The sequence below is a fragment of the Branchiostoma belcheri genome, unplaced genomic scaffold (genome assembly GCF_001625305.1).
Source record: "Branchiostoma belcheri isolate BF01 breed outbred unplaced genomic scaffold, Haploidv18h27 scaffold14, whole genome shotgun sequence".
NCBI classification, from domain to species: Eukaryota; Metazoa; Chordata; class Leptocardii; order Amphioxiformes; family Branchiostomatidae; genus Branchiostoma; species Branchiostoma belcheri.
This window is the reverse complement of record NW_017802824.1, coordinates 879,044-895,486: the sequence shown is the minus strand read 5'-3', so window position 1 is coordinate 895,486 and position 16,443 is coordinate 879,044. Positions and strand designations below refer to the sequence as shown.

General features: G+C 37.7%; 1 protein-coding gene across 10 annotated transcripts in view; it reads left to right on the top strand.

Moving 5' to 3' along the window:
- The window catches only part of LOC109464652 (mitogen-activated protein kinase kinase kinase 15-like), a 42,984-nt gene that overhangs the window by 20,980 nt on the left and 5,561 nt on the right, over positions 1-16,443 (top strand). For 6 of the 10 annotated variants that reach the window (XM_019761666.1, XM_019761665.1, XM_019761674.1 and 3 more), the window contains 16 exons: positions 1,263-1,358; positions 1,692-1,773; positions 2,070-2,203; positions 2,874-3,001; positions 3,504-3,607; positions 4,411-4,549; positions 6,796-6,873; positions 7,868-7,929; positions 8,540-8,605; positions 9,158-9,258; positions 10,033-10,101; positions 10,540-10,598; positions 11,429-11,503; positions 12,804-12,857; positions 14,528-14,573; positions 15,009-15,053. In XM_019761666.1, the coding sequence (XP_019617225.1) occupies positions 1,263-1,358; positions 1,692-1,773; positions 2,070-2,203; positions 2,874-3,001; positions 3,504-3,607; positions 4,411-4,549; positions 6,796-6,873; positions 7,868-7,929; positions 8,540-8,605; positions 9,158-9,258; positions 10,033-10,101; positions 10,540-10,598; positions 11,429-11,503; positions 12,804-12,857; positions 14,528-14,573; positions 15,009-15,053 (1,338 nt within the window). The remainder of the gene's footprint in view (positions 1-1,262; positions 1,359-1,691; positions 1,774-2,069; positions 2,204-2,873; positions 3,002-3,503; positions 3,608-4,410; positions 4,550-6,795; positions 6,874-7,867; positions 7,930-8,539; positions 8,606-9,157; positions 9,259-10,032; positions 10,102-10,539; positions 10,599-11,428; positions 11,504-12,803; positions 12,858-14,527; positions 14,574-15,008; positions 15,054-16,443) is intronic. The other 4 variants (XM_019761668.1, XM_019761671.1, XM_019761673.1 and 1 more) reach the window with 4 other exon arrangements.

Below are 16,443 nucleotides of genomic sequence, written 5' to 3'. Positions count from 1 at the left end.
AAAAGATGATCATATGTCAGGATGCCACAAATCAGCACCATGGACAATCCAGTTGAGGCCATCCATCACATGGTAGTGAATGACAGATGTGAAACTGTCCAACATGTAGCAGGTTCTTTGGCCTGACTTGTAGTACAGTTCATAATGTTTTGTCGTACATCCTGAGGATGAGCAACCTGTCTGCATGATGGGTGCCTAGAATGTTTTCTGAACATCAGAAGTTAATCAGGCTGGGCATTTCAAGGAACGAATTCAGTCCATCAAGGCAACTTACTCAAACGATTTGTCACCCAAGATGAGACATGGGTTCACCACTTTCACTCCGAATCAAAACAGCAGAGCAAATAGTTGATAAAGAATGGTTCCCAGCATCCCAAGCGAGTTTTACCCGTTGAAAAGGTTTTTGCCTCTGTTTTCTGGGACAGTGAGGGGGTAATCATTATTGACTCCCTGCAAAAGGGTCAAATCATCAATGGAGTGTACTGTGCACCAGAATTGCGGCAGTTGAGGGCAACAATACAGAGACAAGGGGAGAAAAGCTCCGAGTTGACGTGCTTACAATGCGCCTGTCCACACAGCACAGTGGTCAGTGGCAGCAGCAAACGAATGTGGCTTTGAAGTCTTACCCCAGTCTTCCTATTCACCTGACCTAGCACCGTGGGTCTTCTACCTGTTTTCTAAACTGAAGTTCCACTTACGTGGTCAACGTTTTCATGGTGATGATGGCGTCATTGATGTGGTTTAGGCATTTTTAAGGGCTTCAGACGAAATATTCTTCCACAAGGGAAAGGAAAGCTGTAACATCGCTGGACCAAGTGCATTGAAGACTATGTTAAAAAATAGTGTAAGAAAAATTTTTCAACCATCACGTTTTTTGGGAGAGGCCGAGAACTTTTGGATCACCCCTCGTACATTTACTTGACAAATAACTTTCTCGTAATACATTTAGATTATGTCTAATATAGTATACATGCCATGTATAAACATGATTATGAGGCTAGCATACCCAATAAATTAAATGATGAAGACTAACAGTGCATCAGATTCTATACTTTTTAATACATTCATGATATTTTGGGACAAGTCTACATTTCTTGAAAGAAATAAATATGATCATGTTATTTTCTATTGAGAAAGCAATTCTCAAAGTCTCTGTTACAAGATGTACCAGAGTGTATGCCCGTATTAGCTTACAGTCCTGTTAGATTAATCTGTGCACATGGCATTTAACTCCTTTATGTCTGTTTCTTTCCCCCCACTAGTTTGTACAAGAGAGACGACCGATGTGTGTTCATGTACATACAGGAGAACCTGGATGACTTCCAACTCTTCTTCCCAGCCGACCATCTCAGACAAAGGTCAACAAATCAAACTTAATGTCCACAAAATGTACACTTATATCTTGAACGTTTCCATGCACATGTAGCTTGAGATGAATGGATGAAATAGGACAGGGCTTGAAATTTGAAATTATCCAACAGAATTTTGCATATAGATGTAGGATACAGTTTGAGGACAACACCATATTAAGCTTATTGTGGTCGTCTTCTTATTTTTTTAATTACCTGGTACATTTTGTAGTTAAACCAATGCAAATGTTATGTTGGCCAGCATGCATGCATGTTTGCACTATTGATGACTCTTTAATGAAGCACACACTCTGCACTAAAACAAAAAGTTTCTCCATGTAGATTCTACCACCTAGTAACCAGTATGACAGAGGAATCTCCCACTGAAAAGGAGGAGGCTGACAATGGACCAGACTTGCTACAGGTAAGACAATAGTCACTGTCACCTTCATCAAGATAATAAATTACCAATCACTTCCAACATAAGCATGTGAGAGTTATGTTTACAGATACGGTTAGGGTGACCTTATTCACATGAGACTTTACAGACATGTGTCTTTACAGCAAATTCTAAAGCAGTCCCCAAATTCTATTCAGAAGCAGAGTTTAAGTAGTCTGTGAATATCATAACCTTTATCTGCGTTTAAAGCAAAAAAGTTTCTGATAAATCTGAGGAAGTTTTGAAGTATGTTAAAAGATCATTTTTCAACGTGTTTTCAGTATGAGTATGAGTTTGAAGAGAGTGGGTACAGAGTTGTACTGGGGAAGGGCACATTTGGTGTGGTGTACGCTGCCAGAGACCTCAACACTCAAGTCAGGATTGCCATCAAGGAAGTCCCAGAGAGGGATTCAAGGTAAGAATAGTTACTGTAACACAACAATCATATTGTCTACTGTATCAAATGAAGTAATTTATGTATCACTTACAGAATCTGCAGAATCTGATGATATTTAGTAGATATCACACAAGAGGCAAACTAGTACATTGTATAATTGTATGGTGGATTCTTATTTCCTTTTTGTCGACTGCTTTCAGAAAGTTTCACAGAAATATACCTTTGAAATGCTTGTACCACACAATAGTACTAGTATAGCTACAGTACAATGTAAATAACTAACAATTTGTGAAGCACTTTAAATTTTTCTTGTATCACAATCATGATCATCATGAGCTGTAATGTACTATAGATTTTTTACTGACAGTAACAGTAACCTATAAAAACAGACTTAAATTAAACCAGTGTTTCTATGAACTGTTCTTCTTAAAAAAAAGTTCTATCTGCTCCTATATATGGTGCATAGGGCAGCGCCCTTCTCCGTTTTCTTGGGCCACACAGTTGTGCAATCACTACAGTGCGGGGCTAGTCCACTTAAAGTGATGTGAATTTAACTCCCATACTCTTTCCTAAATTATTTCTACCTACATGTACTAAGTGCATTGTCATTGCACCAGTTCTTTGCAACAATTGTGTGAAACTATATTTTTTTAGTATATGTATATATAATACATATTCCTCCCTGTAGCCAAGCGGAGCTGCTCCATGAAGAGATCAGACTGCACTCCCGTCTGAGCCATAAGAACATTGTGAAGTACCTGGGGTCTGTTAGTGAGGACGGAGTCATCAAGATCTTCATGGAACTGGTGCCCGGAGGTCAGTAGTCTGGTATCTAAAAGTATTATAATTACTAGAAACTTAGGTAATGTTTGCAAAGCAAATACATAATATTTACCTTCGCATGTGGTCTGCTCTGTTAATTCTTACTCATTACAAATACATTCATATATATGGTGACCGGAGTCTAAATCCCTCCTGCTATAAAATTGCAACATGATGTACACATGTAACCAGCTACCATGGTGGCAGACATCTGGTTCAGGTCATTGACCTTATTTGTTTGGAACGGAAGAAGAAGAAACTGTTTTCCTTCTGCAAACATAAATATGTTAGCTGTTTTGTCCACCTCACAAATAGCAGCTTTAGAACAAACTTCAAATAATTTTCCATCTACACATGTCCAAATCATGTTCAAAATTCACAATGAAAAGCTGTGTATCTCTCTCTTAGTTGATGAAAATACTCACGTAGGCTGCAGCATTTATGTGATGACAATCAGATAAAGTAATATATAAGACATGTTTTTTTGTTGATGTAGGGAGCCTATCATCCCTACTGCGTCAGAAGTGGGGACCTCTGAAGGAGAATGAAAACGCCATCATCTTCTACACCAGACAGATTCTGGAGGGGCTGAAGTATCTAGTAAGCACTCTTTCAATACATGTCTGCATTATTTCATCTATAGTTTTCTGTACTTTTGTACTGCACTTAGGGATCTGTAACGGTATGCTGTACTTTTACCTTTACCTGTATCGGATACAGTTCTAGACCTAGACAGTGTTAGTCAAATGCACCCCTACCTGGAGAAAAAATATAGTTGACACATTTTTTTCAATGGGTAGGTAGATCACATGTTAACCATGATGATTTTAACACTTGGAGAATTAGCTCTCAGATTGTTACACATTCAAAAGCTTCACTGCTTCAAAAAATAGCCAAATCAGCACCAAGGACAGACATAGTATGCATTGTGGTCTGTCCAGGGTGCTGATTTGGCTATCAATTTAAAGGTTTTGTGCATCATGATCTTGTTACCTCCATGAAAAATAGTGGTATTGTTTTCAGTGTGTCTCCACATGGCGTTTCCACATGGCCCTTAGGTTAGGTTGTAATGGATATGGTTGGGTTCAGTCTGTCCCAGAGGGAGAAAGTCATTAATCAAGTGACTGTACATCTGGTAGCACTAACTGTTTCCACAGCACTTACATGACCTCCTTGACAGCTGGTGTTGTTTCCCTTGTACAATAAAGAAAGACTTGTACTACTTGTGTCTTGTAGACACCATGGTGAATTACATGTAGGTCAAAATAAATAAAATGAAATGAGACACAATCACCATCACACAAGATCTATTATTATATAATAGTAGATATTTCATGGAAGTCTAGCTGAGGTCTCCAAATTCTTGTTTTTGAATTAGTTGCCCTTTATTGCATTGCTTGTAGCATGACAACAAAATTGTCCACCGTGACATCAAGGGAGACAACTGCCTGGTCAACACGTACAGTGGAGTGGTCAAGATCTCCGACTTTGGCACCTCCAAAAGACTGGCTGGCATCAACCCATGTACTGACACCTTTACTGGTGAGAGTGCTTGTTTCCTATTGTTTGCTATAGTGAGAAAAAACAAAACAGCTTTTGAACTGAAGGTAATTTTGGTAAGTCTAATGAGTGATATAATATATATAGTTTATCATTAGGTTTAAGTTGACTTTGTAATAATTGTGTAACTTGTGGTACGTAAAATGTTGTGAATTCTTTCAAGAACCTTTGATAATACCATAATGTTGTTTCATAATTCAGATATTTTATTTGTGTACCATAGGCTGTGTTAATTTGATTGTAAACAATGTATTACAGTGTCATCATAAAATTGTCACACAAACATGTTGATTTGATTGTATGGATGACATCTGCACACACTTGAATTTTCTGTTTCCAAAAAAAAGTTTGCAACCATTCTGTAAATTATACAAAGTAGCTGCAAAATGATCAAATATATGTATTTAAATTGGAAGAAACATTGGAAAACGATACTAATGGCGTAGAATGCCAAAATCAATTCCAAAGGAAAAGAGGAAAATGTGAAGAAATGAAAATGAAGAGTCTATTATGCACCATACCATGTGTGTTTTGTCATTTGTTCAACCTCCATGACCACGTACTGAGATGTAGATTTCATAATGAAGGCAACTTTTTTTGCCAAACTTCTTTCCTGCGCATGCTCACATCAGTTTTGGGGTTTTTAGAGGATATCATCCATACATTAGTCAAATCAACATGGCCATACTAGTAAGTTATCAAATATAAGTTTGAACTAGATATTCCAATTCAGAAGAGAGAAAATTTGTCCCAATGTTGTATGAACTAATCCTTTGAATTCAAACAAAATGTTGTTTTGATTGTTGACCATAGCCCACACACACATAATTTTATATTCAGCTTTGAAAGATACACAATCATTATGATTAATTTTTTGGGGATGACAATTTTTGTCATTCTGATTATCCTCTGTTGCTACCTTGGAAGACCATGTACATGTATGTATACATATAGAACTTTTCCATTCTATCATTTGACACCCATGCACAGAGAGGAGAACAATTAGTACAAAGCACCACTGACCAGAGTTTGCATTTAGTTGCTCACCTTTTCTGCTTGCTTCAACTTGCCTGCTTGCTGCACTAAGCTATGGGGACAGTTTAAACTCAATGCAAGAAATTATTTTATATTTGAAAACTTTTTCTGTAAAATACTTCTCTCTTCTGGATTGGTCCGATATAATTTGCATGGTAGTATGATCATATTTTAGCTGATAATGCATATCTTTGTCTGTGGCACAATTATAGTGTCTTCTTCTTTACCACACCCATGCATGGTAGTATAGTGCCCCTCCTCCAGAATAATAATACATCCCTTTTCCACTTTTTAATTAGAAACAGTTCGGGCATTCTGCTTTATTTGCAGTTTATTTGTAGAACCCTTCAGTGACCTAGGGCCAATATTAGATGTCGATTAGGCTTTAGTTAGAAGAAACTTGTCTTTAAACCATAGAAACTGCAATAAATGGACACTAACAACATCTTCCATTAATTAAGACCAAATGACACCAAAATAAGTCTGTAAAATACATACAAATATCGGAAGCATACATACAATATAGTCACTTGAAGTTTGTTCCAATCATGATGACTGAGAAATTGAGTTTGTACAGCCTTCTAAAAGTTAATTTTTGGAGACTCTCTAGCAAGCTTTCCAATCGCCCACTTCGGGCATCTCTATTTGCCTCTCTATGTTTTATTTTTCCATTTCTGTGCGTTTTCCTGAGTCGACATCACTGGGTGACATCAGCTCAGGAAAAAATACGGACATGCAAAAATAAAATGTAGAGATGCAAATTGCCTGCCAGTACTGGCTTGTGCTAACTTTTCCAAGACAGGGCATTAGAATTTCAAATGTAACAGGAGAACCGTGCATATTTATTGTAAATGTGTCTGTTACTAGTGTTAGCCAGGTAATACTAGTTATGTCTTTATGACTTTAAAAAAAATTGTCTTCACTTTATTTGCATAACAATCAAAATTTTGTGCTTGTAAACCTGCATTTCCCCTCTGGTCTCTCAGTCACTGATGAAAGCTAGTGGATACTAGCTGAAACGTCTGACCAAAATCATAATCCAGTTGCTTGAGTAACTGCTTTTTGGCATTTGGAATACGAGTTATGTCAATTACAATCAGCTTAAGTCCTATTTTGGTGTCATGACCACTTTAACTTTAAATGTGACTATTTGTCTGCCATCCCCCCATGTTTATGCCCCGTTTGTGTCCCAGATGGAGAGTATGAATTCGAGGAACCTACAGATTACCGATACGTTGCTGCAGTGGCAGCCAAGAAAATGCTTACCCCTGGTATTATAAGTCATCTTTCATTTCTGCTATCTTTAATAACATTTACTGCATGCTTTCCCTTTGCATTTCTGCATCAAGCTAGATCTTCATAACAGTAGAAAACCATCAAAAAAGCTTTACTTTCCAACTTTTCTTTTAAATTTGACTAGTGATGGACTTCACTTGTAGGTATAGTACATACATACATGTAGATGGGCTTACAGTAGAGAAATATTTTAAGGTACACTAATACATGTATGTGGTACATGTAACACAATCATTGCATGTCTTTGATTATCTTTTCTGTGCTCTCTATTCTGGTCACGCAAATAAGTCAGCCTGTCAAGTGCCATTTTAATAAAGCAAAGATCACATAATGATTTTCGTCAAATAAGATCAAGCCATGTACATGCTCTTCCTTGTAAATGGTAGGGTAAGCTCACCTTTTTTTAAAACATTTTACTTTTATCCCAGCTTTCTAGAGATTTTTGTATTCTTTTGCTTCAGAATGTTTGAAATAAAGCTTTTTCTTGTGACTCTAGACTATTGATAGATGCTTTTGCCCAATATACCTGATGTATATTATATAAAGATATTATGCTTAGTTAAGGAAATAAGCCACAAAGAAAACTTTACTAGGAGCACTTTGAGTAAAACATTATATAGAGATTTACAGTGAAAAAAAAGATGATGATTTGTATAACGGGACAATTTCTTTATTGGTCTTTGAGGCATTCTAGCCAGCAACATTTTAATGAAAATTTCAAATATAATACTCAAAAGTGACCAGACCATGGCTACAAGTGCATGCAAATGACAACTTTGAATCAGGGGGCACTGTTTCAGTGATCAACTTTCATTCAAGTCCTTTCTACTTGTTACTAATCAAATTTCATTTCATATCTGGAAGTCTGGTGGGGCAAATCATCACAAACATCATCGTGGATAAGGGTATTGTCATCTGTACAATGTTGTATGTCCTCATGGTGTTGGTACGCCCTCTATCTGTATTCAGGCACACTGCAGTACATGGCACCAGAGGTGATTGATCGAGGACTGAGAGGGCATGGACCACCAGTGAGTTTGTGATATTTTCCATCATATATCTTACTTTTTGTTGTAACAGTTGTAATCAGAAACATTATTTTTAACTACTTCTAAAAGACTTGAAACTTATTTTTGGACAGCTGTAAATGTACGTCTAGCTTAAACTATATTTTGTGGAAATTGCAATCAAAAGTCTTGCAAAATGCCATTTAAAGTTGTGTTCTTGATTAAAACATGACGCAAAAGCCATGCATTTCTCGTTCAAATCACATTCATTTCTGGTGTAAACTGTGACTGTGTAGATGTTCATGTGAAGTTGTATGATTAAGTCTTAAAGATATGATTGTAGCTAGTTAGTGCACACAGTTGTGCATGGCTTTTTCATGGCTTTCAAGTTTTAATTTAAACACATCTTTTGCTCAAGAAAGAAATGAGTTAAAACTGTGTGTAAAATGCACTGGAAGGAAAGTTACATGTAGTTAAGATCTGTGCAGTATGCTCCTTGTAAAAGAACACATGGACACTGTCCTTGGTGCTGAAAGCCTTCCATGTGCGCTGTTATTTTGTTCATCTACATTATCTGAAGTCTGATTTCATTGTTTTCCCATGTCCTTCATCTGCTTCCTATCCTCTGTCACAGGCTGATATCTGGTCCTTGGGCTGTACCATTGTGGAGATGGCTACAGGGAAACCGCCTTTTATTGAGGTAATTGGAAATGTCATCATCATTGGTCATTTACTATGATTTAGTGATCCGCTTACTATGTGGTTACCTAGATGTTGAGTCTTAACTATGATGTCAAAACTATAAACTATAATGAAAAAGATACTTTAAATTTGCTGGCTTGAGACATCCTTTTTTCTTGTACCTGAAGTTTTTCCGTAACAATCATTAAGAAATCTTGGTATATTATATGTAGTATTTGATTGTATTTTATAATGAATATAGAATACAGCAATGTGCGCCATAATTTGGTGTCCCTAAACAAAAAAACATCAATTCTAATGCCTGAATCCGGTATTAGAATTTTCGAAAGCCGTGCAGGCAGCACAGAAGAAACACGTTCGAGTCATGGAATATTTGAACAGCGTAATAACCAAATAGAACCTTGGGTTGTACCGATGGTTATCACACACACATACTGGAACACCTGTATTGAACGTTATTGCAGCCAAGATATGATATAGATGGTATTATATGAGAGACATACTTGTCACTGCTAGTCACTGACTGAGGATTTCGTTTGTGTCCTGCCAGCTTGGGAATCCCCAGGCTGCCATGTTTAAGGTGGGATACTACAAGATCCACCCTGATATCCCAGATGTCATGTCAGAGAAGGCCAACAGCTTCCTCCTCAGGTGGGTTGATGTTTTCTGCATGCTATATACTAGTAGTATAACCTGTTGTTCCAGCCATGTGTCCTGTCCTTGGTGCTACATGTAAATGCTATTCATATGTGCCTTGTCGCTGGTGCTGAATGCTATCCACATGTGCCCTGTCCTTGGTGCTAAATGCTATTTGTGTGTGCCCTGTCCCTGGTGCTTAATGTTGTTCATATGTGCCCTGTCTTTGGTGCTAAATGCTATTCATATGTGTCCTGTCCCTGGTGCTTAATGTTGTTCATATGTGCCCTGTCCTTGGTGCTAAATGCTATTCATATGTGTCCTGTCCCTGGTGCTTAATGCTGTTTATATGTGCCCTGTCCTTGGTGCTAAATGCTATCCATATTTGCCCTGTCCCTGGTGCTTAATGTTGTTCATATGTGTCCTGTCTTTGGTGCTAAATGCTATTCATATGTGTCCTGTCCCTGGTGCTTAATGCTGTTTATATGTGCCCTGTCCTTGGTGCTAAATGCTATCCATATTTGCCCTGTCCCTGGTGCTAAATGCTATTTGTGTGTGCCCTGTCCCAGTTTACAAAACCTCTCAATGACAATTGCCCTTTCTGGTTATAGATACATTGCCCCCAGTTCTAAACCATTCATGTTTTCTTGTTATGATGCCGAGAACCATTTATTTCTGATCTCCATGGTACTAAGAACTGTTGATGGTTACTGTCCCTGGTGCTGATCCATGTGTGTTATTATGGAGTTATAATTAAGTCTATATCAAAGAGCATTTGTTTTTTCCCAGGTGCTTTGAGGCAGATCCAGGGAAGCGTGCCACAGCCGGGGACCTTCTGACTGACCCTTGGCTCAGCAGGTTAGAAACAATAAGAGTAACTCATTTTTACTCCTGGGTATGCAAGTTAATCTCCAAGCAGATCTTTCAGTGGCCACAAAATATAGTATCAAATTGGCAGGCAGTATCCATTAGCCAGACAATATCCATTGTATTAAAGTATTGTTTGGGTGGCTGAGCTGTGAGATTATTTGTGATATGCTGATTGTATGTACTTCATTGATTAGAGGGTTCTTGTAGATTTACGTAATAGGATACATCTAAAACAAAGATAATTTCATAGATACAAGATATCAAACCAAAGTTTTGGACCTTATAACTGCATTTTTATGGGGAAAATTGGATACTATTTACTTTGCACTAAAAACATCACTGTACCTATCCTTCCTGATATGCCCATATCTACTTTATCACAATTGTACTGCTTGAATGACATCTTCTGCATCTGCATTTTTACAGGAAAAAGTCCAAAGTCTCTAAAAGTCCCCATGGACATGGGTTTGATCGCAGTATATCAGGTATGTGGATAGTACTCTGTATTCGCACTTACATGTAGCTTAGCAGTCATGATATTGAGCATGTGTCATCCTATATCCTTCTCACACACTATAATTATCAACTGGGAAAAATGTGAAAATTTTGGACAAATTTCAAGATGAGAAATAAATTTTTGACAATACCAGTTAGATATGAAGCATGATCATTTGTCTTAGGAGAGATAAAAATTGCCCTTTACTATTAAAGGTCTAATGACATTATTTGTACCAGGCTGTATTGTAATAGCTGGTGTTCATTCACTTTCTTTCCTGAAATCAAAAGATGTGCACATTTAGAACACATTTTATTATGATCTGAGAAGTTGAAATCTATGGTTGTGATGAAAAAAATTCAAGAATCTTTCATTGCTCCCTGGATTTTAAGCCTCTGTCACATGTAGCCAAATATGACCTCCCAAACACTACCAAACTCTTCCCAACCATGGTTAGGAGTAGGCTGCGAGCAAGGCTGTGGTTGACTACTATTCGGTTGCACTAGCCGTATAATTCAAAATGTTTAAAACATTCGGGAGTGGACGGGAGGTTTGGAAATGGTTGGGAACAGGTTGACTGGTGGTTGGGAGTAATTCAGCAGTGGTCCGGCCATAGTTGGCAGTCAAATTTGACTCAAATTTAGCTCAAATTTTATTTCATTTGTTAATGGTACTGAAAGATAGGTGTGGTCTAAATCTGGTCAGACTGCTCCCAATCTACTGCCAACCTTGGTTGGTTGGTGGTTGGGGGAAGGTTCTGCATGTGTGACGGGGGCTATAGTAAAAGTAAAGTTTTCTTCCATTTCTTCAACAATGCAGTCTGTGAACGCAGAGATAGTGGACACATTTCATGGGCTCGGTCATCATCTATAGATGAAAATCATGAAGTTGGCTGTAAGTGGGTTGTGGAAAAAGTGTTGGTGTCTGTCGTGTCACGTGGACCTTTCATTTGGCCTGGGCTTATTTTTTTTTTCAGTACACGTTTAGCATGTTTGAGATCAGTGACAATTGTTTTTGTATTGTAGTATAGGCGAATTAACACACAACAACCACAGAATAGTCTATGTTGATTTGTTTGAGCCACATTCTACTGATTCAGAAGTATTTGAATGCTGAGGTTAGTGCTGTGTATCGGTTCACTGGACCGGTTCCGGACTTGTAAAAATGTTTAGGTTCAAGTCCAAAAAAATCTAAAAGTCAAGAACCAATTCTGGACTTACATGTATTACCAAAAAAATAAAACATGTCACATACCCCTTTTCTTTCCAAATAAACTAAAACCTTCCATAGATTGCAAAATCTCTGCTGCAAAATGAAGAAAACATTGCCATCGGGCATCGCCAAGTGTCGGCATCCATGTCATATGACTACAGTTTTGCCAATACAACATTGCAAGGTTACCAACATGCAATTTGTATATGCCATATATGGGATAAGGTCCGGACTTATGAGTCTGGAACTGAACCTAAACCTCTGAACTTGAATCCGGACCTGAACCTAAATGTGGGTTTAGGTACACAGCACTAGCTGAAGGGTCAGGAGTGTAACAGATGTATTTGTCTTAATGATGCTTGACATTTTTTTTCAGTAGGAAGCAGTAGGAAGTTCATGATTTGCTTGCTTTCTGTTTTCTAGCAATAGGATGTTGTAGAGCTGGGCATACATAACACTGTGCAGTAGAATGTAGTTAAGGAAACCTGTACACCATAAACCATTGAATTGTGAAACAAAGTACAATGTATTAGTCAATAATTTTATTGGTCTACAATATTTTTCATGGCCTCTGCAAATAGTGGTTGCACAAGGAAAAAAAAATAACTTGTGTTAAGTTAAGATGGGTTTGTTTTGTGACTCGCAATCATTTTGATACACGGTGGAAACAAACCAAGTTGAAGTCACAATGTAGCTCACAGTTTTGAAAGATTTCAATGGAGTTACTGTACAGTTTTCCTTGCTGTAGTAGGATATGATTCCAGGACTCGAAATACCACCTGCATATGCAAGTTAGTGTAGGTAAAACTTGACTGGTGCAGGTAATTTTGAACATTACATACATTTAGTATACACCAGTGCATGTATGCAGAAAAACAGTATTTTGAGCCCTGGATTCTTTTTTTGTACATGTACACTACCAGTTCTGTGACTGGACTTCCATCTTTATATTACGCTTCCTATCTTCCCTCTGCTGATCTAGCTTATGACAAAAGGAGGTCCTCCATGATAGAGGTGCCTCGTAAACTGTCATACTGTAAGTTGCCTAATACAACCTCACTGCCAAAGTAATGCACATACAAGCACTCTTGGCAAAAGGAGCAGCTGCCTTTAATTTGTTGTGCACTGCACTGACTTTATCCCTTTTTAGTTCCACCTTGTTTTGAAGCACTTTTGAGTTGCACAAAATAACTCGTATACAGTCATGTATACTTTTCATAAAGTGAAATTTGTCTCTAAAGTCTTGAAACAATAAAAATAAAATAAAATTCAAAAAGTTTAACTAAATTGCAAACAGTATACTGACATCCCGAAAGAAATTATATAATTTAATCTTTGAAATAGTGTGAACAACTGTGGTGGAGATTCAGTTTGGATCTTGTTTGAGCTTTGTTCTAAGCTTTCAAATGCAATTCTTTTTGCCACAATTGAAGTCCCCATCCTTTTCTGCAGCATGGCTCTATTCACATTTTATTTTTCACTCCTTTTCTGTATTTCTACCTATTTCTTCAGTATCTCCCTTTACAATAATGTTGTAATTCCTAAAACACTTGTTGATTCAATTGATGAACACTTGTCTACTAGTCAACCCGGAAAACTGTTTGTGTCTTACTTTTCGAAACATTTTACACTGCCGTGATAGGAACACAGATTGACTAATATTGTACAGTTCATCAATTGAATTGATAAGTGAATAATTTCATCAGGTTGATGAATGATTGAGTAGCAAAGAATTCTTTATTCACAACCACTTGTTTAACAAGAGCCGACGCTTTAATTGACCATTCTGTCATCTTCATCAGGGAATTTGTGACTGCTTCACTAAATTGCACTGAAGGTATGTGTTATTGGTTCACTGAATTGCATTGAAGATACGGGCACAGTGTGAACCAGTAACACCTAGCTTCAGTGCACAGTGAACCAGTAACACCTAGCTTCAGTACACAGTGAACCAGTAACAACCTAGCTTCAGTACACAGTGAACCAGTAACACCTAGCTTCAGTACACAGTGAACCAGTAAACACCTAGCTTCAGTGCACAGTGAACCAGTAAACACCTACTATTAGCTTTAGTCACAGTCACTGTGAAACAGTAACACCTACATGTACACTATGTAGCTTCAGTGCACAGTGAACCAGTAACACCTAGCTTCAGTGCACAGTGAACCAGTAACACCTAGCTTCAGTACACAGTGAACCAGTAACACCTAGCTTCAGTGCACAGTGAACCAGTAACACCTAGCTTCAGTGCACAGTGAACCAGTAACATCTAGCTTCAGTGCACAGTGAACCAGTAACACCTAGCTTCAGTGCACAGTGAACCAGTAACACCAGCTTCAGTGCACAGTGAACCAGTAACACCTACATGTAGCATCAGTGTACACAGTAACACCTAGCTTCAGTGCACAGTGAACCAGTAACACCTACATGTAGCTTCAGTGTACACAGTAACACTTAGCTTCAGTGCACAGTGAACCAGTAACACCTACATGTACATGTAGCTTCAGTGCAGTGGACCAGTAACACCTACATGTAGCTTCAGTGCACAGTGAACCAGTCATAAATTGCCCTCAGGCTGATTAAGATGACAGACGGTCATTGATACATTGGCGCTAATGTGTTAAACAAGTGGTTGTGACTAAAGAACTTTGCTACTCAAGTGTCAATCACATTTCATCAGGCTTCTGTGTTTGTCTGTCCTCCCAGCTCCCGGTGATGTCCATCCCTCACCACCGGTCATCGAGCGCCACAGGTAAGACAGTTTGAAACACATGACTGGCTCTCTGAGTTTTCTCTCTAAACTACAGATTTTTTTTACCTACAGACACAAACTTGGACAAGATATACAAGAAAAATTGATACAAGTTACAAAGTTCAAATTGTTGCAAAAAGGAATTAAAGAAAAGTTCCTGCTGAGGAAAAAAAAAATTATGGTCAATTTAACTGACAGTGTACATTTGTACATGTAAGTTTCTTAACTATATATTTAGCAGTTGAAGACACTTCCCTAACCTAGTACTAGAATCAAAGAGAATTTGTATTAAAAATAACACAATTATCATACCTCCTGGTAGAATTAATAATAGACTGGTACTTAGAGCCTCCTTTCGCTGATTGAAGAAGGATACTTTTTCTCTCCAAAACCCCCTCACATTTCACATTGATTTTATTCACCCTTCCATACAAGGTTGTCACTGGACCTCCCCAGCGTAATGGAACATCCCCTCCATCGGCAAGTTTATTTTGATCTAGAAGTGGCAATTCCCCCTCGCAGTGTGCACTGTTCCTCCTCAAATTAAACTCTTCAAAAATAATTCTCCTTATTTTTGTTCTTGTAGCATCAGTTCTACAGCAGAATTGAAGCTTATTTATCAATAGACTCTGACTTGGTACCGTAACAATGCTTTCTTTCACTGTACATGTAAGTTGAAACTAAAAATGCTGGCTCTCATTTTTTTATTTTACATTGGCTTTTCTTTTCTTGCTTCTGTCAAAGCCCAAAAGAACTAACTTTGTTTGCAGTGTTTTTACACTTTTAGATATGTGTCTTGTGCAGATCTATTTCTATTAGACTTGTGTAGAAAATAAATTGATTATAAATTATTGCCTTTCCTTTTCTCCTACTGTTTCAGACCTTGAAGCTTCCTGTAGTTACATTTAACTCACATTCTGGGCAAAATGTATCATAATGGAAAAAAATTTTGTTAACAGAGAGCAATGGTTTCCTCAATGTGCAGTACATATGCTCAATTTAGGCCACACCAAGTAAATTTTATGGATGACGTCCTTTGGAGACCCTTAAGATCTAATGCGAGAGGGCTAAAAAAAACAAGAAGGGCCCTAAAAAACAACATGCCTAGATTAGAAATATACTAAGAGACGACAAATGTTAGGACACAAATTGAATGAGGTGACACAGTGTAACAAGCAAGAAGTCTTTTATTCATCATCAAAACAGCAATAAATCAGGTGGAACAGCAAATGTCGTCCTGTCCTGTTTTCGTGTTACGGGTTTCATGTCAATTGGACGATTTGTGGCACTGTCGTGACTCTTTGGTCATAGTTACAGGAAGCGGAATTTCTTGTTTTTTTTTCTAGGAACAGGCCAAAATCAATGCGCGCGCGGACGTCATCCATAAAATTTACTTGGTGTGGCCTTATCAAACATTCCATCATTAGTCTATGTTCAACTGAATAATAGTTTACATGATAATGATTGTACCAGGTAACCTACAATATAGCATATCGAAAAGGTAATATAATGGAAACTAGTACCAAGAGTCAACATAACAGTCATAAGAGTGAAGACAAACGGCATTAGGCTGTGTATGATGATAGACCATAACGAAATTTCATCATGGTACAGGTATATTGTTTACCAATAGACTTGTTATTAAATGGGGAGAATACATGTGTATCACTTAAGATGATTTTGTAAAAGCTGTATTGCTCAATTTAGTATAAAAAGGGAAAACAAAGTACACAAGGAGGAAAAAATACAAATACGAGGGGTGTTCAAAAAGTTCTCGGCCTCACCTAGAAAACGTCAGGGCAGTAAAATTTTTCTTAAACTATTTTATAATATAGTCCTCTCTAACTGCAATGCACTTGGTCCAGTGATG